Source organism: Podarcis bocagei (genome assembly GCF_964188305.1).
Source record: "Podarcis bocagei genome assembly, chromosome: 3".
Lineage (NCBI taxonomy): Eukaryota > Metazoa > Chordata > Lepidosauria > Squamata > Lacertidae > Podarcis > Podarcis bocagei.
In genome coordinates, this window is record NC_138127.1 from 14,517,804 (window position 1) to 14,544,758 (window position 26,955).

The 26,955-nt window shown below is 43.3% G+C and overlaps 1 protein-coding gene across 4 annotated transcripts in view; it reads left to right on the plus strand.

Annotated features, from left to right (window-relative positions):
• The window catches only part of GRHL1 (grainyhead like transcription factor 1), a 68,506-nt gene extending 52,080 nt beyond the window's left edge, over positions 1-16,426 (plus strand). For 3 of the 4 annotated variants that reach the window (XM_081189094.1, XM_081189096.1, XM_081189097.1), the window contains exons 10-16: positions 3,204-3,291; positions 4,984-5,123; positions 5,876-5,913; positions 6,645-6,733; positions 8,438-8,523; positions 13,509-13,573; positions 15,122-16,426. In XM_081189094.1, the coding sequence (XP_081045220.1) occupies positions 3,204-3,291; positions 4,984-5,123; positions 5,876-5,913; positions 6,645-6,733; positions 8,438-8,523; positions 13,509-13,573; positions 15,122-15,236 (621 nt within the window). In that variant the 3' untranslated portion in view covers positions 15,237-16,426. The remainder of the gene's footprint in view (positions 1-3,203; positions 3,292-4,983; positions 5,124-5,875; positions 5,914-6,644; positions 6,734-8,437; positions 8,524-13,508; positions 13,574-15,121) is intronic. The other variant, XM_081189095.1, reaches the window with a different exon arrangement.
• Positions 16,427-26,955: the final 10,529 nt, after the last annotated feature.

Genomic DNA, 26,955 nt, shown 5'->3' on the forward strand with positions numbered 1-26,955 from the left:
AAGAAATGAGATTGACTGGCTAAACTAAACTACAATTCAAAACAACAACAACACTCTTCACCACTTGGAAATTAAGATGACCTGTTACTTTTTGAGACTCATTCAGTGTTGTGTTATTTACAGATTTGGTGAGGGAGCAATCACTTGGAAAGGATGTCAAGTGAAAAGTCTCAAGTGTGTGTACACACACATACACACATTGATGCTATGAACCTTCCATTTCAAACAGAAAAATACGAGCACATGCTAGATTTTCTTATTTATAACTCTGAGGTGTTTAATGAAATTGCTAACCAACCAAAATGAAGAACTCTTCCAGCTATCTCACAAGTTCCACCAACCAAAGCTAATTATTGTTGTATTGTCATCACTGATCATTTGCTTGCTTTTTAAAACACACACACACACACACTAGCATCACATACCTTATGAACATTGATGTCAACTACCTGATGACTATCAGTCTCTCAGGAAATGAATTCTCAGCCCTGTTAAACATTTTGAAATAAATGGAATCCAAAACACACCTAATTCTTGACCATGAGAGATAAAATTGTAGACATTATTGGCTTTTAATAAATAATCAACAATAAAAGCAACAGTTATTTTAGAAACATTTCCCCTACTTTTAAATATTAATGTACAGAGAAGAAAAGCGGGGGGACATGAGAGAAAAAACAAAGACATGTATAAGAAAAATACACCCTCCAATAAAAGTATTTTAGGAACAAAGCAGCATGGTTCATCTAGTTTGCCAACTCTGGCCTACTTGATTTTCCTCTTTTGGCATTTCTACATCATCTGGGTTAAGCGGTCATTCTGTCCTTCAGATTCTGTTCCCATTAACAAAAAGATGTAGTGCTAAATCCAAGTAGCAAAACATTGAAGAACAAGGTTGATCTGCTTTTTTTAATCTACTTAAAAAAAAAAAAATCAAGGCTGCTCACTGTTGAGGAAAAAACAACGAAGCTGGGTCCAAATGGGCCTGTTTTCAACCACAGTTCAATTTTCATCTGTATTGATTAGCTTACAAGATGCAAGTTTACAAGACAGAAACTTCCATGTTCTCAGTTTGTCGTTTCTGTGGCTTTACTGCTGCACCTTTCTTTTACCACCTGTAGCCAGTAGTTTAACCTAAAACTTTGCCCCACTAGTTGTCTCAGCAGCTAGGCACTTGGAAGGAACTGTAATAATTGCTTGGTCTCTCTCTCTCTCTCTCTCTCTCTCTCTGTGTGTGTGTGTGTGTGTGTTTGTGTGTACAGTCAACTCATCTGGAGAAGGAGAAGCAAGCTTTCTCAAAATTACACAAGTTCAGTTTACATGCATTTGTTTTGCTCTATGTATATGTTGGGGGAAGCTACACCCTATGCAGAGTAAGGCTGGGCAATATCTGGTTTATCACCAGTCAAACATTGTGATATACCAATATATCACAATGTCTGAAATAAGGATGGAGCTCTGTAGAGGCATTGGCTGGCTGGCTTCATGGTTTCCCCCTCATTGTGATTTTTGCATAGCACACATACACTGACACACACACACACACAAACACACACACACACACACACCATGGTTTACAATATATTGCCAGGTCAGAAATTATGAAACCAATATCTCGATGTGGACTTCAAACCAGTTTTGGACGATATATCAATATTTCACTCTGCCCTAGTGCAGAGAACAGAGTATATCCACTATACGGTAGTGCAGAACTTTCCAAACTGTGTGTTGGCTGCAGTGTGTAGGTGTGTGTCGTGCGAACGCTCCCCTCACTCCTCCCAGGTCTGGAAAGGGGTTAGTTTAACCTCTGGTTTGCTAGGAAAACTGAATTACTGTGTTGCAAAATCATGCATGTCTAAAAAGTGTGTCACCATCATGAAAGGTTTGGAAAGCTCTGCAGTAGTGGAGCACAGCCTCAATAAAATTTATTATAAAGGATGACAAATGTAGAATTAGCAATCACAACAAGTCTAACAAAACAAAACCTTAACAAAAATTGGCACCTGCTCAGTAATAACAGTATTAGTTTCCTCAAGAAGGTCTCTAAAGATTGACCTGGAAACAGTCTCAGGAGAGGATAGATTATATGCTTTCTAACCCCCTGGTTAGAACTGCAGTAAAACAACACATGGTTGACCGTAACCACCTTGGTATTGTTATGGGATCATTTGTCTTTAAAAGGAATTCAAGCAAACGTAACATCCAAAAGCTTTGAAAGTAACATTTTTAAACAATAATATAAGTCTGCTTTGCTTTAGGTATTGGTCAATAAAAATTGTAATAGGGCATATAGCAAATTAAAAGTGATATTTCACAGCAAACCTGAACACACCCTTTCCTTGTTTTCTAAATGAGGCAAATCAATTTATTCTGTTTGTAGCATCCTTTCACCCATGTAGGTTTGCCTGTGTATAAAACTAACTACTTCAAGCTGTTGTTTTGATCCTCATTGCTTATGCCAAGGGACATAAACAATGCTTACAACTATAGTAGTACCTTGGGTTAAGAACTTAATTTGTTCCAGAGGTCCATTCTTAACCTGAAACTGTTCTTAACCTGAAGCACCACTTTAGCTAATCGGGCCTCTTGCTGCCACCGCGCTGCTGCTGCGTAATTTCTGTTCTCATCCTGAAGCAAAGTTCTTAACCCGAGGTACTATTTCTGGGTTAGCGGAGTCTGTAACCTGAAACGTCTGTAACCTGAAGCGTCTGTAACCTGAGGTACCACTGTATTTTCTGGCTTGAATCTCTCCCCCCCCCCCCCGCACACGCAAGGCAGGTTCAACAATTGATCATTCATACTTGGTTGCAATCTACATTTCTAATATATTGTCCATGATACTTCAAGCCTTGCTTTGACATAAGAAAAATTCTCTTTATTGATTATAAAACAGAGACACCAGTTATACTGGCTGAGAGATGCAGCAACAATTTTCTTGCCTACCACCCTTTAAAACAGTTGTGAAGATTACATGTAATAACTAACACCATAACACTCCATCTTCAAAGAGTTAGACTTACTCTGTCTTTGATGATTTGAACTGTGTATGGGTTTGGTTTCAAGTTCAATGACTTTGGAAGAGGAAGAAGTTCCAAGCGTGACTGACTTCCACAATGCCTGATTTGGGAGGGACCAGGGATGCTGACCTCAATGGGGAGGAAGCCAAGCCTCTGTAAATAACCTTTCTTCTTTCTGTCTGACAGGGGGCAGAGAGGAAGATCAGAGATGAGGAACGGAAACAAAGCAAAAGAAAAGGCAAGTGTACTGACCCCAGCTCCCAGCTGAATGCCTGTAAGTAGAAAATATTAAAGTGCCATTTCATTTAGTGGAAAATTTCAACTAAATCTGATTTGAAATGCAAGCAATGGTATAAAGGAAATATTAAAGTGCCATTTCATTTAGTGGAAAATTTCAACTAAATCTAAATTTGAAATGCAAGCAATAGTATAAAGCACAGGGTTGGTTTGTTTTTCTTAAAGGGGAGGTGTGCTGATGTGGGGCAGACAATAATGGTGTTGGTGGAATTGAACCTTTATTTAGGCCTTGCTAAGATAGGCGTGTTCAGCTTGAGGAGAGGCAGTTAAGCAAGAAAATGCAACTTTCATGTAATTACACCAAGGCATGAATGTAGGGTCACCTCACAAACTATAACTGTTATTAACAGCATTTTCTGAGGCGAAAGAAGTTTTGGGAAATCAAATCACTCCACTCTGGATCACAGCCAATTTGTTTTTGTGAGGTTTTTGGGCTCAGTCAGCCCTTTCCATGTTCAGCACTACCTAAGTGCTTTCATTTCCCCCCGCAGCTGTACTAGTAGCTAGTTCCAGGGCTCTCCTGAATGGATTTTTTTCCTTTTTGATCCCTTGGATTTGCACAAAACCAGAAAGTTGCACAAGCAGATATAAACTGTGTGCTTTTGCATACTACTTGGGCAGGGAATTATTTTAGAAAAACAAGGTGCGTGCACAGCTATCTGCACCACAGATCCTGCCGGTACTTAATTGACGGAATCCACGGCGTAGAAGGCAGGGACGAATACAAAAGGGACCACCTCCTGGTATGAATGGGAAAGACCCGAGTTGCTCCTGGTGTACAGATTCAAATACATGTGGATACAGACTATTTTGAATAGAGACAAAGTGGATTTGCAGCTAACTATAACACTCAAATGTAAAGGTAAAGGGACCCCTGACCATTAGGTCCAGTCGTGACCGACTCTGGGGTTGCGGCGCTCATCTCACTTTATTGGCCGAGGGAGCCGGCGTACAGCTTCTGGATCATGTGGCCAGCATGCCTAAGCCGCTTCTGGCGAACCAGAGCAGTGCACGGAAACACCGTTTACCTTGCTGCCGGAGCGGTACCTATTTATCTACTTGCACTCTGACGTGCTTTCGAATTGCTAGGTTGGCAGGAGCAGGGACCAAGCAACGGGAGCTCACCCCATCGCGGGGATTCGAACCGCTGACCTTCTGATCGACAAGCCCAAGGCTCAGTGGTTTAACCCACAGCGCCACCCGCGCTGGTGGCAGTGACCCAGTAGTGCTTTATTCAGCTAAGCAGAATCAACACTCAAATGTGGACAAGCCCTAATAAATGGAGTCCAGGGCAGGGCTGCACAGATAAAGATGGGAGTTCCATGGGGCAAGTTAAGGACGAAAAAAGAGTCTTGTTGGATCAGACCAAAGCCCATGTTCTCGCCATGACCAATCAGATGTCTGTGGGGAGCCTGCAATCAAGACAGGAATGCAACAGGGTTCTCCCCACTTGTGGCCCTTTGTCTTTGAGCTCATAATCTAACAGGCCTGCCAATTTTTGCAGCAGAATGGTAGTATAGGAAAGAGTCTCAAGTCCACTCCCAGTATCTCCATTCTACTTTGTTCCACTTGGCAAGGAGTCGTAAAACAGGCTCTTCTTCAGAAAGCAGACACTAAGGGAGGTTGTGTGTGAGAGAGAAACGTATTATTTCCTTCTTCTTTCCAACAGTTTCTGACGTCAAAGTGCCGCTGCTTCCGTCCCACAAGCGTACAGATATCACTATCTTCAAGCCGTTCATGGACCTTGATACTCAGCCAGTTCTCTTCATACCTGATGTTCACTATTCCAATCTTCAGCGGGGAGCTCATGTACGATTCCTCTTTTGCTTTATATCTGGGAGAGAGGGTGGTAGTAAAGAAGTAGGAAAGGTTATTTCTCAAAGCATAAAAAGTGTTTGTGGCAGGAGGAGACAAAGGGGGGGGGGGTAACGAAAGAGGGTTGAGTAGCAAATATATGGGGGTGAACAGGAGAGCAAGAGTAGCTGAGAGTTCTTGAAAAGCCAGGGTGGTAGGCATCCAGGAAGCACTTTGAAAGAACTGGGTTTGGGGGGTTTGGAAGATAGAGAGAAGGTGAGGAAGGGAACAGTGGGCAGGAGCCTCTCCAAGCTTAGGAGAACAGCGAGATGGGAGATACAGTGGTACCTCGGGTTACATACACTTCAGGTTACATACGCTTCCGCTAACCCAGAAATAGTGCTTCAGGTTAAGAACTTTGCTTCAGGATGAGAACAGAAATCGTGCTCCGGCAGCACGGCGGCAGCAGGAGGCCCCATTAGCTAAAGTGGTGCTTCAGGTTAAGACCAGTTTCAGGTTAAGAACAGACCTCCGGAACGAATTAAGTACTTAACCAGAGGTACTACTGTATATAGGTTGATGATGATCAAGGAAGAAAGCAAACCAGTAGCAGACAATGGCTAGTTCTGAATGGTTTCCAAAGCACTTTTCTACCAGTTGTCAAGGTTGCTGGGTACACGCAACACAATTGTACTGATCGGTTATTAAGTTTTCTCCAGAACATGTAAAAATAACTGGACTCTCCCCCCCCCCCGTACCCTTTCTAGGTCTTTCCTGTTGCATCTGAAGAACTGGAGGGTGAAGGGTAAGATTTGTTACCACTTCCATATTCCAGAGCTGCTAAATATTTTTGAATGAGGGATGCACTGTTTTGTTCTAGTTAGGGATGGGGAACTCAGGGCCCTCCAGGTGTTACTGAGTACAACCCCATCACCCCTGGTCATTGGCCAGTGTCTGCTGGGATGGATGGGAATTAAACAACATCTAAAGCAGGGGTGGGAAAGCTTTTTGCCTCCAAGGGCCAAATCCTTATCAGGATCTGCCTCGTGGGCCAAATGTGACCAGTGAGTAGGTCCACCATTTGACAAGATCACTGGATTGGCAGGGTAGCGGGGACACCCACCTGTCAAAATTCCTTGCCCTAAGTCTCTCTACACTTCCGCTTTAAGCCTCTGACAGTGGGGACTTAAAGGGGGAGGGGGAAACCTTGCAAAAGCATTTAAGAGAGCCCCCCACATTCCCTTTCAAATGCAGGAGATGTCTTAAATCCTTTGCAAAACTTGCACGGGAGCTGCTCCAAAGAGCACTTTTGCAGAGGACTTTTAATACCTGTTTTGCAGATGAGCAGGGATTAAAATTCCGCTTTCTTGTTTCCTGCTGGGAGCAGGACTGCACAGACATTGCATGATTAAACACTGTCCTTTTGCCCGTTGGCTGATGTCACCAGTGAAGCCAGCTGATAGGTCTGGTTTGGGGCAAGTGGTCTTGCAAGCTTTTGGATTGAGTGATCTGATGGTCTGGCTGGTTTTCTTGTAGCTCTGCCATGAAGAGGGGGCCTTATATCAATGAAGATGATTTTGCTGCCACCCCAGTTAAGCTGTCTCGAATAGAAGAACCAAAGAGAGGTAAATAACGCCACTAACCAGGAGGAAAAGAAAGCACTGTTTGGGTTGTACTTCATAATAGTCCAGTATGGGTTCTAAAAGGCAGTATGGATTCTAAAAGGCAGGCTTGTGTTAGCTAATTTTGCCAGTGCATGAGCCAGGTCCCCTTGACGTATTACAGGACCGGGGAATTGAATCTGGCCTGTGGGCTGGATCCAAAAGTCCTCCACCCACACCTGGCCACTTTGACTTGGGGGGGGGATCAAATACACAGTACAAAATATACCACATGAAGCAGCTCTAAACCCAGAGAAACGTTCACTCAAATGAAAACTTTCCCCCCTCCGTTGTCATCTTCCACAACATGAATGAATGGCTTGCTTTTTACATTATAGCAAGTAACAAAATAGGTCACCGGCTTGCATGGAGAACTTAAGGAAGCTGTGCATATTACAGTTCTAATCCACTTCAGCCTTCCATTGTAGCTCTTCAATTCATGGAAGTTATTCAGTCTGGCAGTTCTGCCCTATATTCACCCGTATCGACCGGTATCTTAGTATAATATAAACTGAAACTGTAGGTGTGGTACTGCTATCGCCTATAGCAAATAGAACTTTGATAGCATTCATTCACAGGGGTGAATTAAGGGCAGCCAATATACTGTGCTCAGTTTCCTTGCTTTGTGTGATCTTGAGCCTCAGCACAGCTTTCCTTGGTAATGACACATCCCAAGCGCTTGAGGCTCCCTGTTGCAATGTGAAATGGTCTCCGATATCTTGATTTGAAGGCGCAAGGTCTTCATAGATGGGACAAAAATACCTAGCAAACATAATTTCCTTATTGATTGATCAGTCTCTCATGCCACCAGAACATCACAAATCCAGGTTGCTGAATAACAGAGTTCCTCACCCAGTCTAGGTACACTTGACCCTGGCTCAAGTCATTGTGCTACTCCTAGAATGTAGCGGTGAGGGAGGTTAACTGCTTGTATTCACATCTGTACCTATAAGCAAACTTTATCGTAATTGCTTGAAAGCTACTGCTTCGACGAAGGTCCCATATGCACTATATATTTAAAGCGGTATTATATCACTTTAAGGTTTACCCAATAAATTCTGGGAACCACAGATATGTTAAGGGTTCTGAGAGTTGTTCGGAGACAGAGCTACAGTTTCCTGAGTGATTTGACAATCCCTCTTTCCAAAGAACTCTTGACTGCAACTGATTTCTCGTTAATCACTTCATTTTGGGAGACCTGTTGTTAGTACACTGAGTTGATGGGCCCAGTTTAATTTTGTTCACGTGGTTTAGAATATATGTGAACATTCTATGCCATCACAGTAGTCCAGTCAACGTCCAGCCAAATGTCACCATATTTTGATTTTTGAAATTCTAAGAGTAGAAGAACCACCTCATTCTCAAGGTGGGGGATGGGTTGCTCTCAAAGAAAGCATTTATTATGACAAGTCCCTGGAGTGTCCATTATGAGGAGTTAAGTGCAGAATTTTCTCCAGTCCTGTTTCCTCCTAGGCAGGCCCACACACTATCAAGCTTCTACCTGGTTTGCAGAGAGTGGATTTAAAGTACTGCTTCTGACTGCTCTGGCCTGAAATAGTTATGCGCCGCATTATAGCATCTTAACTTATTGTTTGACTAATAAATGCCTAATGTTTGTTTTCAATCTGATTTTTTTCTAAATCCTCATTGACTTTGTCGTTGTTCCAGTGTTGCTGTATGTTCGAAAGGAATCGGAAGAAGTCTTTGATGCACTTATGCTCAAGAGTCCGTCTCTGAAGGGTCTAATGGAAGCTGTAAGTTGCAAGCTTCTCTAGCACCAAATTTTAGTAAAAGCTGGAGAAACAAGATGCCCAGCTTTCTGTACTTCAGGGATATAACCCTGCTAATTGGTGTGGTTTTCCTATTGGTTTCAACAATAGAAATGCTTAGTGAATTGTTCTCCCTAAGCCTAAAACTGCAGCAGTGCTTGAATCACTGCACTAACTCTGGACCCCATTGGACCTGTGCAAATATTTTCTTTGATGGAAGAGAGAGGGGGGAACATTAAAACCAATTTCACTACCAGAATGACGCTTTGGATGAAATAGAAAGAACACAGCGTAACATTAACATTAGATTTTCCACTGGCACGTTTTATGAACTGAGAAGGCAAGAGCTTTGGTTACTTGTGTGTCCTCTTTGCATGCATCTCATGTACTTTGCTAACAGGAAGGGGAAGTTGAGAATAGAAAGGACAGCCACCAATCTCATAGTACAGAGGGGTAGAGCTAGGCAAAGGGCCAGTAAAGCTATTGCCCAGGAGGACTATGGGAGCTCCAGGAACCAGTCTAGCTCTCAGAAAACCCATAGATTTGCCCGGTTTGTGCCATCAAATCCTTACTTAAATATGCCAGGATATGCATGATCTTCAGGCCCTCGCACAAAACTTATTTGGTCCTTCCATGGTTTAAAGCTGGCTCTCATATCCTGGCTTGTTTTGAAGCCATTCATCATAGTTCCAGGTCTGCATGCAACATGAGACCATTGGTGAACTGTGACTTCCTGGTTTGTTTCCCCACTTGTCTAAATGGCTGCATGTGGGTGCATGATGCTGATGCATATCCTGACTTATTAAATCAGGATTAGATCATGCAGACAAGCCACTTAGTCCATCCCATTGTCCTCTGGAGAACAGCATGTGCCTTAGTTTTCTGTTGACACAGAAAATGATCCTTGCTTTGTGGCTGACCTCTTTAACTGCAAGTTCCTACAATCTGACTTTTTTTCCTGTGCCAAAATTAGCATGCAATCTCTTGTAATGAGGCAGACAGTAATATTGATCTCATGTGAATGACCTTACTTGCTTAGGTCTTGCCAGTGTGCCAGGTTCTTTAAAAATGCTTTGTCTGTCTCCCTCTCTTTCTCTCCCCACCCCCATGCTGCATAATGGATGAAGATATTCTTTGTGTATGCTTCTTCACACTCATAGGTATATAAAAAAATCTACTTCATTTCAAAGCTTAACCAAGAAACTATCAAGCCTAAAATATATTTTGAGAATGTGGGATGAAAACAGCCACATCTGAAGTCTTATTAGGGGCATTTTCACAGGGCAATCCTATTTTTGTTGCAGGTAGAGGTGCTGAGCAGAAAACCACTCAAATCTGTGCTTTCCATGTGTGGAACATGCAGAATAACTATTATTATTATTATTGTTGTTGTTGTTGTTGTTGTATGCCACCCATCTGACTAGGCTGCCCCAGCCACTCTGGGCATCTCCCAACAAAATATAAAAAATACAATAGTTTTGTCGATGAGTCCTCAGTTCTGTGGTAAGAATTTGGCTTCTACACCAAATTTGTTACCAACACGGAACCAAGAAAATTACAGGAAGCGTCAGCAGATCCAGTTAGGGACTCTGTTTATTTACTTTTGCAATCGGACAGTCTTGCCAACCAGAACCAGTTAGAAAAGACTGCCCAGACACAAATCAGAATGAAGCTTATACACAGTAGTTCAAACACAGCAAACAAAGAGTCATAAATCATCAACCATTCTTCTACATACATCAAGAAAGTTGACAGGTAAAAGGATATAAAGATACATGACTCCACACTGGTTTCAACTTCCTCTGGGTCTTTCAAAACCTGTGGTCTCAGCTTTTAACAGATCGGGCAGTTGTCTAGGCAACCAGACCTTCAGTAAGGGTTGCTGACATTCCTTTCCCATATCTCTCCCTGGAACTTCTCAAGGAGATGCCAGTGCCAACTCACAGCAGACGCAGAAAAACATCCTGCCATCTGTGCCACTTTCAGGGTCAGATAGGAGTGGTGGAACACAACATAGGAGGGGGAGGCATGAGTCACAAAATGCAGGCACACAGGAATGCATTCTAGCCCAAGGTTGAATGCAATTAATATTGAAACATTTCACAAAATCAACACCCTGGGTCTCTAATTTTTATATCAGTTCCACTGCAGCTCATTTCACTCCCAGTCAATTTCCCAAAAGGAATCCAGTTCCAAAACAATTGCTAGGGTGTTGCTAGGTGGCTTCAAAGCTTCAAAGCACCAGATTCCATGACACAAATTTGCACAAGACCTGCAGATGCTAATTTGCAAACGTAGGTCTCCGAGTAAAATTACATTGGTGGGAGGCTGTGTGTGCGTGTTTCCCATTGACACTGCATTTTGTGGGATGCAGTGTGTCTGACAAGGAATTCTGAGGCCCGTCTCTCACACACAAATGGGTCTTGGTCTCCCTGGGCCCACCCCATAACAACATCTCTGCTATCCAGTAACCCTGATCACCCCCATTACTATATTCCCTGAATTCAGGTTTGCAACTATGTTTTCCTCAGAGTCAGGGACGCGGACTTAGAAAAAATATTGGGGGGGCCCGGGAAAGCTCATGAATAATAAATAAGCTCATGAATATGCAAATAAAGTGGCTCCGGCCCTAAATAGGGCAAGCCACGCCCCCCAGCCAGCCGATTGGCTGGCTGGGAGGTGTGGCCAGTCGGGATTCCCCTGTTCTCGCGGGATTTCCGGCAGTGCCTCCGATTAGGGCGCGCGGCTGGCTGGCTGGCGAAGGAGCAGGTGAGGAGGAGGCGGGGGACGGCGGCGGCGCTCTGCTGAAAGGGCGCCCGCCCGAGATTATTGGGGGGGCTGAGCCCCCCAAAAAAATTTTTTGAGGGGGCTCGAGCCCCCTCAAGCCCCATGGAGTCGGCGCCTATGCTCAGAGTAGATCCATTGACATGTATGAGCTAGATTATATTTAACTGGAATACCTCAACAATTGCCAACATGGTGTCTTCTGGATGTCTGCTGGATTGCAACTCACATCTGCCTAGTCAATGGTCAGGGATGGTGGGATTTGTAGTCCAAGACAGACTTCATGCTTAGAAGAATCTGCTTTGTTTCCTAATCTAAACACCTTGGCCTGGAACCAGATGCAAAACGGTGGCTCACCAGAGGAGACGCACACTTAGAATGAAAGAACACAGCATCCCTGAATTAATGCTCAGCCTGGGAATTTGTTTTTAACCAGAACTGACTTCACAGCTCATACAGAAAACCCTACTCCTGGTTTTCCTTTATTTTCCCTTTTTTTAAAGAAGAAGAAGATGGGAATCAGAAACTCTTGCAGACCCACCCAGAGGCATACCCTCTGCCCATCCCGTAACTTAGGATGTTTGATTGGGTTGTCTGCCTTACGTATTCATCCATCTAGGATTATGGAGTTGAACCAAGCCTTTGGGAAGGCTCAGAAGCTTTTGCCCTTGGGTTTCAGATTCCAGCCCCTGATCTGAGATTTCTTCACAGCAGCTTGAAACGTCTTGCATGCAAGAGGTGCTCCAAACCTTGTGCCTTGTGTAAACTTGGCTGAGAAAGTGTGGGGGGTGGGGAGTGATCGACATAACTCGATGGCTGCAACATAAGCTCCCCTCAATCGGAAACCAAAACACAAGAATGGAGAAACTATGCTGCTACAAAATGCCCTGCCATCTAATGAACATTGGCATTTGGTGCTGAGATTAGAACAAACCCAAAAATATCCTCTAACCAGGGCTGTTGATACCTACTAGCCACAATGGCTATGCTCTGCCTACAGAGTTTGGTGGCAGCAATGCTTCTGGAAACCACAGGAGAGAAGAGTGGTCTGGTGCCTGAGTCTTGCTTGCTGGTTTCCCACAAGCACAGAATGCTGGACAAGGTGGGCTATTCACCTGATCCAGCAGACTCTTCTTTTGTCAACTGCTGTGTAGTGCCTTTCATGGCCTTGGGCCGCCATCTTGTATATTGGGGGGGGGAGGAATCCTTTCTCCATTTCCCAGGGTCTTCAGGTATGTTCTCCTGTCACCATTGAGCACTCAGCTGGGTGAGACTGCAGATCTTCCGCAAGCTGCTCAGTCTGCTTTGTGACTCTGACTTTCTGAGGGGGTCTGTGGACAGGATGGCTAGAGCATACTACTCTTGTTTTATGGCATTCCCAGTGTCTTTCTTGCTTGCTTGATTTTTGGTTTGCTTAGAACACAGCATGTAATTAAAATACGGAGCTCACTGTATTGATGGTCACCAACTTGGAAATAGGTTTAGTCAAAGAGTCCACTTCTGGCTTCCTATAGGCATCTAGCTGGCCTCTGTGAGAACAGGCTGTTGGTCTGGATGGAAGGTGTACATTTGTTTTTACAACTATTTCAGATGTTTGTGGAGAGCCAGGTGGAGTCTCTGACATATACTGTTCTCTCATGAGCCTGCACACCCTCAGTTCTCACAGTAGGAATCTCTTGCTTAAAAACCACTATGAACTCTTGTGCTCTTTTGTAAAGCTTACCATCTTGAATAGAAGGTTTGGATACTATGAAAGCAAAAGGTGTTCATTATTGCCAATAGTTTAAATATTTTACCAATTTTTGGTTTCTGTAGGGCAGGAATGCTCAACCTGTGGATCTCCAGATTATTGTTGGACTGCACATCCCATAATCTCTGACCACTGAATGTATAGCAAGCGAGCCAACCATAGTTGACCAAGCTATTATAAGTTCATTCTATGGCAGAGGATGCTCTGCCATAGAATGAACTTATAAATCTGACAGGATAGACTGTGAGAGAAGACAAGCTTCTCTGCATCTTGGTTTCACTGCTGTGTGTTTGGAAGTTTAAACCATGGTTTCAGTCCTGAACTACGGTTAGCACGTAGCGTGAATATTAGTGCAAACTCCAAATGCAATTTGTGAGGACTCTTTCACGTCTTATTACTTCATTTTTGTGATTGTTTTCCTTTTTGCTTTGTTTAGATATCTGACAAATACGATGTCCCTTTGGATAAAATTGGGAAAGTCTTCAAGAAATGTAAAAAAGGGTGAGTATGTTGAAAATAGTATCCCTGCAGCTTTGCAGGCAAGATATGGCGTCTTACATGTTGTTTTTCACACTCTCTGTACACAGATCTGCCTTCTCCCCACACTGAACCTGTTTTGAACAGGAGCAATACTGTTTCCCCAAGATATTGAGCTCTGAGAGTACAGCTGCCACACAGAATTAGAATGCAAAAGTGAGCTAATCCAAGTGAACTCACCCTCACTGCATGATTCCTCAGCAGCTGGAGAGAGAGAGAACAACCCTGGGTTGTGTGCTAAGTCTTTACTCTTCACTAATAAATAGTTTTGATAAGGGAAAAGAAATCACCACTTAGTTCTCAAGGCAGCAACAACATATCCCTTTCTTGTACTCATTGCATGTTGTCAGAATACCCAGAAATAATCTCTCAGCAAGATGAAGTGGTATCTCTAGGACAATGGTTCCCAATTAGCTTAGTACTGCACACCCCCTGGTTTTTCATAAGCCAAGCCTACTTTTTGACAAATTTTGAAATTTCTGTGGTAGTTTTTGTTATGTGAATTGTGCCATGGACACCCTGGGTGGATCCCTGGGGTCTGAGGACCACCAATTGGGAACCGCTGCTCTAGGTAATTTTCAGTAGAGAATCTGAGGCCCACAGCACTGCTGTGAAAGGGAACAGCTTTTCTATATCGCACATGTTTGCAGTCCACCTCACTTGATAAATTTCAGCAATGTCTTGCATGGTGTCAAAATTTGGCACACACACACACACACACACACACACACACACAGCCTCTTGCATTCTGCTCAATTCACTATGTTGTGGTTGTGACACTCTATGGCGCTCCCTAGGCTCAGCACCCAGTGTGATGGAACCAGCCACGCTGCCATAAACCCGCCTCTGTTCTTATCACATGTTTGGTCCTTAAACTGTTTCTTTTGATAAACAAGTAAGCATAGATGTAACTGCAAATTTGAAATTATAGGTAGCTTTCCTCCTCATTGGGTAGCAAGGACCTAAGGGAATCATGGCAACAAGCACTTTGAGTATGTTAGTGTTTGCCAGATTTTGTCTGGCAGGCTGAACCTCTAACTCAAGGTTTCCCAAACTTGGTTCTCTAGCACTGTGTGTGTTTTTGTGTGTGTGTGTTTTGGACTACAACTCCCACCATCCCTGACCACTGGTTCTGCTAGCTAGGGATGATGGGAGTTGTAGTCCAAAAACAGCTGGAGAGCCAAGTTTGGGAAACGCTGCTCTAACTGGTCTCAATCTGTTTTGTGGTTTGCTAGAAAGCAGCCCCTATTTGGGGGGAAAAAATCCATAAATTTCCCCAATACTCCCTCCATCAGTTGGCAAGAGAACAAAGAGAACCTTGAGACCTAATGTAACTTTCCCCATGAGACCTGGGTCCTGTTTTGCTCATCACAGAAGTGTATTTTGTTAGGTCGACCTAGAAGATTATGATGATGATGCCCATAGAGTTGGCTTAGCTTTGTGCTGCCCCACTGGGTGTGTTTCCGCTAGGCTTTAAAGCGTCCCATTTTTAATACTCTCTTATTTCCTTAGCATCTTGGTGAATATGGACGATAACATTGTGAAGCACTATTCCAACGAGGATACTTTCCAGTTACAGATTGAAGAGGCGGCTGGATCTTACAAGCTCACTCTCACCGAGATCTAAAACCAAGCTCGTTGGGGCCTCTTGCGGGGCTTTTAAATGAAGGTGGTGAATGCAAAACCTCTCATTACTTTTGTCCTCAGGATTTAAATGTGTCTCTAGGGAAGAAGCCATTTGTTCTTCCAGGGAAGAGTATATTTTGGCTGTTGTTTAACAGCGCTTCCAACATTTCTGTCCTCTTGGGAGCAACGCTGCACTTGGAATAGATAAACAAAAGACAATGAATTGGAATTCCAAGTCCCCCACCCCTGTGGGGGGGAACACACCCCAGAATATTTTTACTAAAGCACTATGCAGTTACCTGCATATCCCCTTTGCTTATTAAATGTGTATGTGTTTCTTCATCAGCTTAGAGTCTCTTACTAGGCTCCCCCCCAAAAAAAAACCTCCAATTGATGCTTACAGGAGTTCCAGACAGGCTGGACTCGTATGATGTTTACGACCGAATATGGCATATGGCTATCATTTACTTCTTCAACATCTTAGGGATGTGAAACTGCCTTGCTTTGTGAAGAACTTCCTTTAAATTACTGTATGGATCCCCTTGGTGAGCTGTATTTGTATATAAATGCAGTGTATTTTGAAGGGTTGTAAATATGTACATATAAGTCATATAATATATATACATATATATATGTAAGACAAGATACATAAGATATCAGTGTGTGTGTGTGTGTGTGTGTGTGTGTGTGTGTGTGTGTAATATAGATTGAATAAATGTGGTGAAGCCCATTGGGAAGAACTGTATTTATATAAATAATACACTGAGAAAAGCAGCCTCGGTTCTAAATTAAATTTATGCTGCGTGTGTTCAGTCTCCTGTAAGGGGGAATTGCGGGGGGGGGGGTGAGTTTTAGCATAGCATACTTAATATTTATCATCAAGTGATAAGGTGGGACTGTCTCCATGTAAATTAATAAAGTTCAAGGTTAGAAGTAATGTATCAGTCCGGTAGAAAGCAGTAGTAAGGATGAGTCTATATTTTCTCCAAAGGTGCAAATGTGAAGAGATATAGGTCATGTGTACCCTCCTTGAAGATAAGATTTGATGTCTTGAACCTCAGGACCATAAAAACCAGTTTACCTCTCACCATTTTTTTCCTCTGAACTTCACTATGACCCACCTTCTGTTTGGCACAGTGTTTATTTGGGGAACTCAGGTCGGACCTACATTGACCTGCTAAGCATTTTTTTTTTTTAAACCCACACACATTGTATAACACTGAATAGCAATTTTCCACAGTCGGTCGCTCACTGCTCTGCAGTGCCATCTGATGTTGCATTTTAATAACACATTTTTAACGTTGTAAACAACAAGTGTAGATCCATCCTCTAGTCTGCATAAGGGTGGCATATCTAGGCCTACAAGATACAAACAAACCTCATGGCTGCTTCACACCTCCTTTCACATGAGTGAATGAACAAGTTAGGATGCATTTGGTCAACTACAGTTTCCCATTATGTCTGAATAAGGAAAGTGTGGTTAGCGGCTTCGGAACAAGCCATAATATGAAGCCATTGTTTAAAGTTTTGTGATGGCTTGTGCCAAGGAAGGAACAAAGTGGTTATGTGCAAGACCCATGAGGCTCATTCATACCATGACTTAAAAGAAAGAAGATAGTCTAAATGCATGCATTCGTTGCCTTTTATCACGCAGTTTCATCATTTCAGTGATGCATCTTTATTCATATGGGGCCTCATGTTAGCTTCACAGTTAGTTAACGGATATATGGTGCTGTTTGTGATTTACAGTGACCATGATCGTGGATGGAAAGTGTTTTACTCATCTTGTTTTTGATGCCAAATGTTATTAAGCCATGTTTTCAAGAGAAGTCTTATTTACTAGTAGAACTGCAGATATTGTTGAACTTGGATGTAAAGAATCCCAAGTGCCTGACTGAATATAGTAGTAGTAGTAGTAGTAGTAGTAGTAGTAGTAGTAGTAATTTTATTATTTGTACCCCGCCCATTGTAATGGGTTACACCAGCCTCTCTGGGCGGCTTTGATATACTGGTAATCTTCGATATACTTCAGATATTTAAAAGAAGCAGCAAAGATGAGGCCCAAACAGGAAACTTTATGGGGGCCTAATTTGCCAGGTGTATCTTTCACCTTCCCACATGATTACATGTCTTAGTTTTGACGCCCACGCCACAGAGGGCCTACGTAGATCTACCAAGCATGAAATATCAAAATAGCTGCTGCCCTTTAATGGGGTTTTTCCAGCAGCAATAGTTAAAGCGCTCTGAAAATTATTGCTCTGTGAGAGGGAATAGGGGGTCACTTAACCACTCTCAGCATCCTTAGGAAACTACAGCTCCCATGAGTCTTTGGGGGGGGGAAGTCATGACTGTTTAAGGTGGTATGATCCTGCTTTAAATGTGTAGCGCTGATGGGGCCTGTGATTTCTCAATGCTAGTACAGAGTTTTGCCTGTAACACCGCACATTATGCTCTTTGCTACGTTGAACAGCACTCAGTTCAATGAACAGTAGATACCCTTCTCCGTTGTGACCGTTGTTTGTTCTGCATGTGAGTTGCCTAGCAGCGGAACCCTGAAGAAATAAATGTCTAAAAATCAACTATATAGGTGGAAATGAACCCCAAAAAGCACCTTTCCTACAGGGAAAACTCACACAGGTTTTTGAACGGCCAAACAGCTATTGGTTTAAAAAAAAGAGAGAGCAAATCTTGTTATCAAAAACAGCAACCTTTGAATATGCTGCAGTTTACACTTCATGGTTAGATAAAAGGTACTTTGACAAGGTAATTTTTATACGCACACACACATTAAGTGCATAATTTTATGTCTGATGAAAACTGAAGTTTTCCTACATTAAGTAGAATGGACTGTGGGGGGGATCAGTCTTTTTTTGTGTAAAAGGTTGAATTGATGCTTATTTATATACAATGCCTAAACTACTGATTGGTTTTCGGGGACATGGGGCTTAACTATAGCCATATTTGTAATGTTCTATGAAGTTGATTTTGGTCCTGTCTGCTATTTTTTGTCTGTCTAATTGAAAAATTACTGTAAAAGCAAGAACTATTAAATTTTATATGTCAGTTTGTAACCATTCTGTTACCTTTACCCAATGTTTATAATTATTACTTAAACGTTTCCCTGGAGGGTGGGAAGCCAATACAATGCCTGCAGATATCTCAAACTGTGTTACTGTTCACCTTCACAGCTTCAATCAATGTGGGAATTCCTTAACTAGCATTTATGATCTAGAATGGTGGAAACTAGGGATTGGTGAAGAGCACACAAAAAATGCTCTTTGTAGCTTTGTCCTAATACCCGCCAATTATTTTGCATGTATTGATGTATGAAGAGTCCTTTCTAAAACTTGGAAGCCACTATTTCCATTATTAGGGTGGTGAGATGGGGCCAGTGGACAATTATCAGATGAAGGCATAAAATATTTTGGTTGGTTGCCACCAGACTTTTTTTCAGCCAGAACTCAGTTCCTGCACCTCTCAGGTGGGTGCCATTGCCATTATAAGAGAACAAAGGAGGTGTTCATGGGGAGTTCCTTCCAGGTGCTATTTCCCCAGAAAAATAGCACTGGGAGGCACAATACTCCAGTTGGGGGGGGGGGGTCCAAGAGCCCTCCTGCCACCTTCCCCTAGTCTGCTCGGCTTCGGGAAGGAGGCAGGAGGCCTTCAACATCCTGTAAGAGGCTTGACACCTCCTTCCCAAAGCATAGGAAGCTTATACCCAGCTTAGGGAGGGAAGCACGATGCTCACATGTATGACATCAGGACATAGTTACACACCCACCCACCCCCATATCGCCCTTGCAACCTCTGGCCCTAACTGTTCCCCTACAAAAAAGTTCACCATGCCACTGCTTGAAAACATTTGACTTTACTTATCTTAAGCCCTCCAGAAGCTGCTGGACTCCAACTCCCATCAGCCGCAGCCAGCATGACCAATGGTTGGATATGTTGGAAGGTGTCGTCTGATGGACTTAGAGGTTCCCTTCCCTGCTCTTAAGTCGTAGGCACCAGCAAGCACTCAATTGTCAGAGCTCTGTCCCTTTATTATTAAGTGTACCCTTATAGAATATCTGCATCTGTTCTTGTTCAGCGAAAGGCACAGTGTATTGTCCCTATGTGTTTTCAACAAATGCTTCTCATCCATAAATGAAAAATCATTGAAAAATCCAACCTTGCTAAGGAGCTAAGGGAGACATATATCACCTTCCCTTTCCAGAACAATCTTGTTCGTCTTTGCACACAGGCTGCAAATGAGCAGCCCATCATGCCATCTGCTTGTTTTGCAATGTATATAATGTACATAATTGCTCTGGCCTGCATGTACACATACCCTCAGAGAAAGCGATGAAGAGCAGTGCCAACTAGATTGACCTGGCTGCTCTTATCATTATCATTGGCCTGCTTGGGCAATTGCCTAAATAAATGCACATGCCTTGCTCTGGCCTGTAGGACAGTGCACTCGGCCTTTGTGAAGCAAATAGAACGGGGGTGGACTTTGGTAATATGGCACCCTGAGCGAGAGCAAAATTTGATGCCCTCTTCCACTCTGCACTATGTCATAGTTTTGTGCCCCATTGGCTAGGTGCCCTGTTTGGGGGCAAACTGACAATGCACTAAATCCAGCACTGAGCACCTCCCCGTGTATGGTGTAGTGCAGAGACTAGGAAGGTGAGCTTGGCATCTTGGGATCAACTCTTTTCAACCTTTATATATATATTATTTATTCAGAATATTTATATTCCTCTTTATACTCCCAGTAGCCTTTCAAAGCAGCTTACAAAAGTTTCTCAAAATTCAATCACATAACTGGCAGATTCTGCATGCACAATTCCAGTTGCTTGACAAAAGCAGCTTCCCCAAAATATAGGACTTTCTGTGATAAGGAAAGTGTGGGGTGACTTCTGCCATAACACAATATCATTTCACTGCTGCACAAAAAAATCAAAGGATGAATGCCCATTATGTTTAATAAGCAGTTAGTCTGGAAGCACCCCCTAGTAAAGCCATTTGAAATAAATGAACCTGCTTAAAATTGGAATGCCAGACTCAGCTTAGCTTTTCTTCATCACCCTTTATTGAGTACAACCTTTTTATCCACTATTTCATTCCTTTTAGAGAGGGTTTTATTCTCCTAGGAATCCTTTCAGATTGGATTTTGCCATCACCTTGTCTTTATCAGGAGTTTTCTCTGGGATGAAGCTGCCGTGTATTGTGGAGTTACAGAAACTTATACCCTGCACCTGTAACCGTTTACAATTTACAAAGACATGAAAATAATACAAATTGAAGTCAGCAAGAAGCAGTCAATTAACCTCCGACTGAAGAGCTTATACTGTAGGTCAGAGATGGTTTGGGATAAGAGCTGCCTTGTTGTTGAGTGCTTCAAAGCAGACATTGTGAGGTCGACATAACTTGTAGGAAAGGCCTAAACATGATTCAAGATAATAAGCTACGAAGAACACAACAATGTGGCTTCCCTTAGCGAGAGGCGCTGGTATCTTGTCTGGAGCGCAGAACAGCCAAAAGTCTCTTGCTGGTTTCTCACTACTGCCACCCTGGAAAGTTCCTAGAATAGCCAGACTATAAATAAAACAGTGAATAAACATGTTCTTGGTCCCATATTGCCCAATTCATTTGCTTAAAAAAAAAACATACACACACGACCAAGTTCCAGTTTCCTGGGTTTCCAGGAAAACCCTCTGGCTTGCAACAGGACACAGATTTGTTGACTAAAGTTGAAACACAACAACATCCTAGAAGTATCCAAACCTGAAGCTTATGCCTGTTTACTTGGAAATTAGTGTCCCGCTTCTAAGTTCAATGGGACTCGGTCCCAAGGCAGTGTCTGTAGGATTGCAGCCTTAGAAAGAAAAGTGAAACAACAGTCCATTAGGGCAAATGCGGCTGCTCCTATCTGCCCACCTTCTTTATACTGTATAATAATAATAAATGTATAACTTGTACCCCGCCCATCTGGCTGGGTTTCCCCAGCCACTCTGGGTGGCTTCCAACAGGGGATTAAAAATACATTAAAACATCAGTCATTAAAAAACTTCCCTAAACAGTGCTTTCTTGCAGCTTCCTCCTCCTTAGTGTCAGTGCTGCCTGCGTAGAATTCAGCAAGCAGTAGGATGGTGATTGTGGCACTTTACTTTTGGTCCCCCTGCCTTCTGCCCCACAAGCCCCAATGGGCATCAGCCACCATGGCTGCAAGGCACCCTCCAAAGGCCACACCACAGCAGGAGGCCCACGCCACACCCTAGAGCCTCTTGACACAGTCTTCCTCCCCCCCCCCTGCTTTTGCTGCCTTTTAACCTGTGCCCTCCAGTGACAGGCGCAACAGCAACAGTTTCTGTTCACCTTGCCCTTGCATTCTGGGCAGTGGTGCAAGAGGAACACAGCAAGTGAAGCGGGCGGCAGCTATGGGGAGGAAGAAATGGGGCAGCTCAAGTGCAGAGCATTTTGCCCAAGGATCTCCCAAACCCTTGACCTGATGGTTGAGGTCGCTTCCAGAAGATATCTTTACTCATTTATTTGTACAAAGTTTGGAGGGAGGTAAGATGGTATGCGCTATCGAATGAGCCTTGATTCTGATTTGTTATAATGCAGAGCCAAGCAAGTTTTACCCTCCACTTTCCAATGCAGTTTCTCACCATTATCCTTATTGCAAAAAGCCTGATTTTGGGGGGTGGGGTGGGGTGGGGGTTGTTGCACAAGGGGGTTGTCCAAATCAACTTTATTTCTGCAACCTCAATTTGCTGGTATGCGATTGACCCTACCTGAACATAATGACAGTCTGGAAGTGCCCTCAGTGGAACCAGGAGCACCATCGCCTAGGGAACCCAAATATTTTTGGGGAGGGGGCTGCCCCCCATGTTCAAAGTCCTGGCTCCTCCTCCTGCTGCTGCTGTGGAGGGGAAAGAGTGGTGGCAGAAGGAGGAGGGAACTGTCAGCCATTGAAACTGCTCTGCCACCCCCTGGCTCCTCCGACGTCCTTCTAACCCCCACCCCCCAAATTCCCCATTGGAAGTTGGTGCCTCTGAGTAAAACAAAAAACCATGTTTGAACATGTTTACACTATTTTTCCAGCCAGATGTTTTGTTCTATTTCATTAGTAATGATTTTTTTAAAGTGTCCTGAATTCACTGGCCTACCAAAATAATGAAGAAATATCTCCTCTAATACCACACAGGAGGGAGTCTATTTGTTCTTTCCTTTCCGAAACCAGGGAGAGGAGATGGTGGATGAAGATTAGAGATTTTAAAGTTTATATATAGAAATATTGCAAAATTAATGAATGATAGAAAAATGGTGGAAAGAAATTTTATGGCCTTAGTAGAAATGTTATAAGGAGTTAAGGATAGATGAGTACTTAGTTTTTAATGATAAAAAATATGTTAAGATATTTATAATATGACAGAAAATAGAGAAAGATGGAAAGGGTTTGCTGAAACAATAGAAGTGGAATACAAAAAGGGAGGTGAGAGGAAGTAGAGGAAACAAGGGAATGAAAAATAGAGTATGGAAAGGGTGCAATTTATGTTTTTAAATGGTTATTGTTTTGTTTTGTTTTGTTTAGGGTTAGGGTTTTGTTTAGTTTAGTTTAATGTGATTAGGTTGTGTTTTGTATTGTTATATATTGTATTGTATTGTTCTTTTTTTCTTTCTTTGTTCTTTCTCTTTTGTCTCTTTTCTTTTCCTTTTCTGTAATTTTTAAAAGTAATAATTTTTTTTTAAAAAAATTGTTCTTTCCTTTCTTCAAAGCCCAATTCTTCCCCAAAGCTTTTCCTGAACCATTGTTAACTGATCTGCATTTTATCAGCCAACTCTACCCTTGCCAGTTGTTTTTTTTTTTGTTTTTTTTTTAAATAATAATCACAAGGCTTCTGCATTAGGCATAATTGGATAATCTAGTCATTGCCCATGATAAAGCAGAATTCACCATCCTTGCAAAGGAAGCAGCCTGCCCTGTTGCAAGAGGACTCCAAGCCCCAGAGCAATGACTCATTACACAGAAATGCAGGGATAGGAATCCTTGGAGAACAGATAATGCTTCATGATAATCATCAGTATTATTTTACTGAGGACGGATCATTCTTATTTTTTGAGGGGAGGGAATGGGCATCAGCTATGAGAAATTTGGGGCAAATTTTGTGTCAGAATGTTGAATTATTGGGACTGGGGGAGACCCAGATTCCAATCCTGATTCAACTGTGGTTCTCTACATCACACTAGACTAGGCCCTATAAAAAAAAGTGTGGTGTTTTGTTTTTTTTGATAAAAATGTGTGTGTTTCCATAACACAGAATGTGATAGCTGGCTTAGCCCCAAATACTGAATAAGCTTTCCAGAATGATAAAGAGCAGAATGCATCTCACACGTTTATGTATAAAACAAAAATCTAGCTTTTGGGGGGCAGGTGGAGGAAACAGCTCTAAGAAGGTGGGGGATCACTATGTTGCAGGGGTTGGGCAATGTTTTCAGCAGGGAGGCTGGTTGTTCCCTCAACCTCTGTGGACCATTTGGATTAAGTAGGAATTGCTGCGGGACATGGGTGGCGCTGTGGGTTAAACCACAGAGCCTAGGACTTGCCGATCAGAAGGTCGGTGGTTCGAATCCCCGCAACGGGGTGAGCTCCCATTGCTCGGTCCCTGCTCCTGCCAACCTAGCAGTTCAAAAGCACGTCAAAGTGCAAGTAGATAAATAGGTAAGGTAAACGGTGTTTCTGTGTGCTGCTCTGATTCACCAGAAGTGGCTTAGTCATGCTGGCTCCCTCAGCCAATAAACTGAGATGAGCGCCGCAACCCCAGAGTCGGCCACATCTGGACCTAATGATCAGGGGTCCCTTTACCTTTACCCTAGGAACAGCTGCATACCTGTTAGTCACCTGACATCTCCATAACATCAGTTGAAGGGTTTTCCTTTGCCCTGCCAGAACTAATGAGGTCCACATGATGTAAGAGTTGGAGGCCTAGGGTGTAGATTTTATTAATTTTAAAAATGTTCCACCATTAAGTGTATTGAACCTTTCTAGCCTTGATTTTGTTTGTGTGCCTGCCTATCACGACTCCAACGCTGCATTCCTTTCCTATCTAGCCCTGAAAGTGGCACAAATGGTCATTTAAGGATGTTGTTCTAGTTAACATCAGAGTGAAAATCCAAACCTATCCTTGAAGTCTCCTGGGAAATAGATAGGAGAGGCAAGCGAAAGTGAGATAAAGAAAGGAATGTCAACAGCACCACGAAGGCCTGGTTGCCAGAGGAATGGTGATAGAGGTGCAACATTTGAGACCAATTGTGTTGGGACACCCCAAGGAAGTTGATATCAGTATGAAGCCATGCCTATTTTACATCCCATGACCTGTAACCTTTCTTAATGTATGTAGAAGGGTGTTTGGAGATGTTTTGATGACTCTTTATGCACTGTAGTGTTAGCAGCCTATATACGGTAAGCTTTGTTCTGATGTATCTTGGGGCAGCCCTTCTAAGTAGCAGTTGAGCAGCTGGTTGGCAAGGCTGTCCTATTGCAATAAACCAGGTTCCTACAGAACACAGAGATTGTTATTATTATTTGGTTCCATGTTTTATTTAAAGGTGCTCCCTCACCTGGGTAAGAACAAGGTGGTACAGAAGTAAATTCTTACCTCACAGACCTGAGGTTCCCCACCACTATCTTCCAAATGTGCGATGAATACAATGAAATGGGTCTGTCGCTGATTGATTGATTGATTGATTGATTGATTGAATTTATATACCGCCCTATACCTGGAGGTCTCAGGGCAGTTCACAGAAAAGGTATCACTGTCATTGTATCTCACAGTATGCTGCTTTAGAAATAAGACGTGCCTCTCTTCCTCTGTTAAAACCTAGAATAGCCTCTGCCTGTCATACTTTAAAAACATGTCCTCAATTTCTTTCTCTCTCTCTTTTTAAAAGAAATAGTGTTTTGGGGGACGTGAAGGGCCAGGCTGTTCTCTTACTCTCAGGTAGTGCTGAATCGGTGCCCTCCCCCCCCCTCTCCCTCCGCACCGCCCAGGTCCCCAGGGAAGAGTTCCTGCTATGTTTGGATTAGGTGCTCAAATGTAGTGCAAGGCACCCTGACACAGATTTGACCCCTGGTTTCAGGACAACGCTGTGTGGAACGTGGCTCATGTCACTGCCAGCTCCCAAATGCCAAGCCTGGTGGGGGTTTTCTTTTTCACTTCCACAGCTTGCCAGCAACCATTCAAGAATCCTTCTCATTTGTAAAAGAGACAGCTGTCGCCCCATTCCCAGGTTCACTTCTATTTGAGAACTGCTGCAGAGGCAAGCTGTTCCTCTCTGTGCTTTGACCTCTCCCCTAGTTTCGGGCTGCCAGGCTGGCATTACTGGCGTTTTCAGGACTTGCCTTGGCCTCTGACCCCCTTTCGCTTGGAGCAATGGTGGGGAGAAGTGGCTGAGGGGCAGGAGGAGTGATGTGGAACAAAAAATGACAGGCAGGGGGAAAGCTGCACCCCCCGCTTCCACTTCATGACTTTGCAATTGCTCCTTTGCAGAACTGCTTCTTCCCCAGGAAAAATGGCAACAGCCATTGGGGGCCTTTGTTGCTTTGCAGATCTGTTTGTGTATACTGCATTGTGTCCCTCTGTATTCTGAAAGCTGCTCTTCTTCTTCTTCTTCTTCTTCTTCTTCTTCTTCTTCTTCTTCTTCAGAATTGAACTGAGCTTTTTCTAAATGCAGCTGGACTGGCTTTTTCCTTTTGAAGGAAAATCTGTGGCCCTGATTCAGTTACCCAGCATGCTAGTGGAAGCCAGTGCAAGGGCTCCTGATAGCACAATGGAGCTCTCCTCCAAATCTGCTTGGGGGATGTGTGTGCCAGGAGAACCCCAAGAACAGGGAGGGAGAGGGGGGAATTGTTGCACCAGGCAATCAGAAAAGCATGATCAGAAGAGTATGACATTGAATTCCTCCCCTAGAGTTGAAAGTGACTTAGGCCAACCCCTGCCAATGCAGGTAACACACCTTACCATCTAGAGAGGAGTCCTGAAAAATCACCAAGTCCAGAGTTTAACATTACCTAACTGCACCTGAACCTCCCTTCTCAAGCATACTCAGAGGATGGGATCCCCATCCTATTTTATCTGCCGTACCTGCCTTTGTTGTGTTTTTGCCTGATAGTACTGTGATCCTTGTGACTTTTAAGCACGGTAAGTTCGTACCCTCCAACATTTATCTGAGGAAAATAGGGGCGTAAGGAAAAGTGGGACATTCCAGGGTCAAAACAGAAACCAGGGTGGCTTCCGCAAATCTGGGTCTGTCTCTGGAAAATAGGGACACTTGGAGGCTGTGTAAGCAACCCAAATTAATACACGTAGCATTAGAAAGGCAGGGGGCCCACAGATCTCTGCAACAGCGCTCCACACACAGAACTAGGATCTATTCCATCCGCAATCATACTGACCCACTTATATCCTTTTAGCTAGGCTCTGGTTACTGCAGAAAAGTCAAGCAGGTGCAATTCCCTTCAAATCAGCTCCCATTTCTGCCAACCGTGCATAGCATGTAGTCACAGGAGTGTGATATAATCCTGGAATTGGGGAATTGGGAGCTTTGTATTACAGTGGTCCTGGCCCTACTTGCAGGACCAAGTCCAGAAAACAGCACTGGGAAAGTGCTTTTCAGCTCCCTGTCAGTTGTGTACTACTGGCTGCTCCCACTCTCTTTTCGGCACCTGCTAAAAA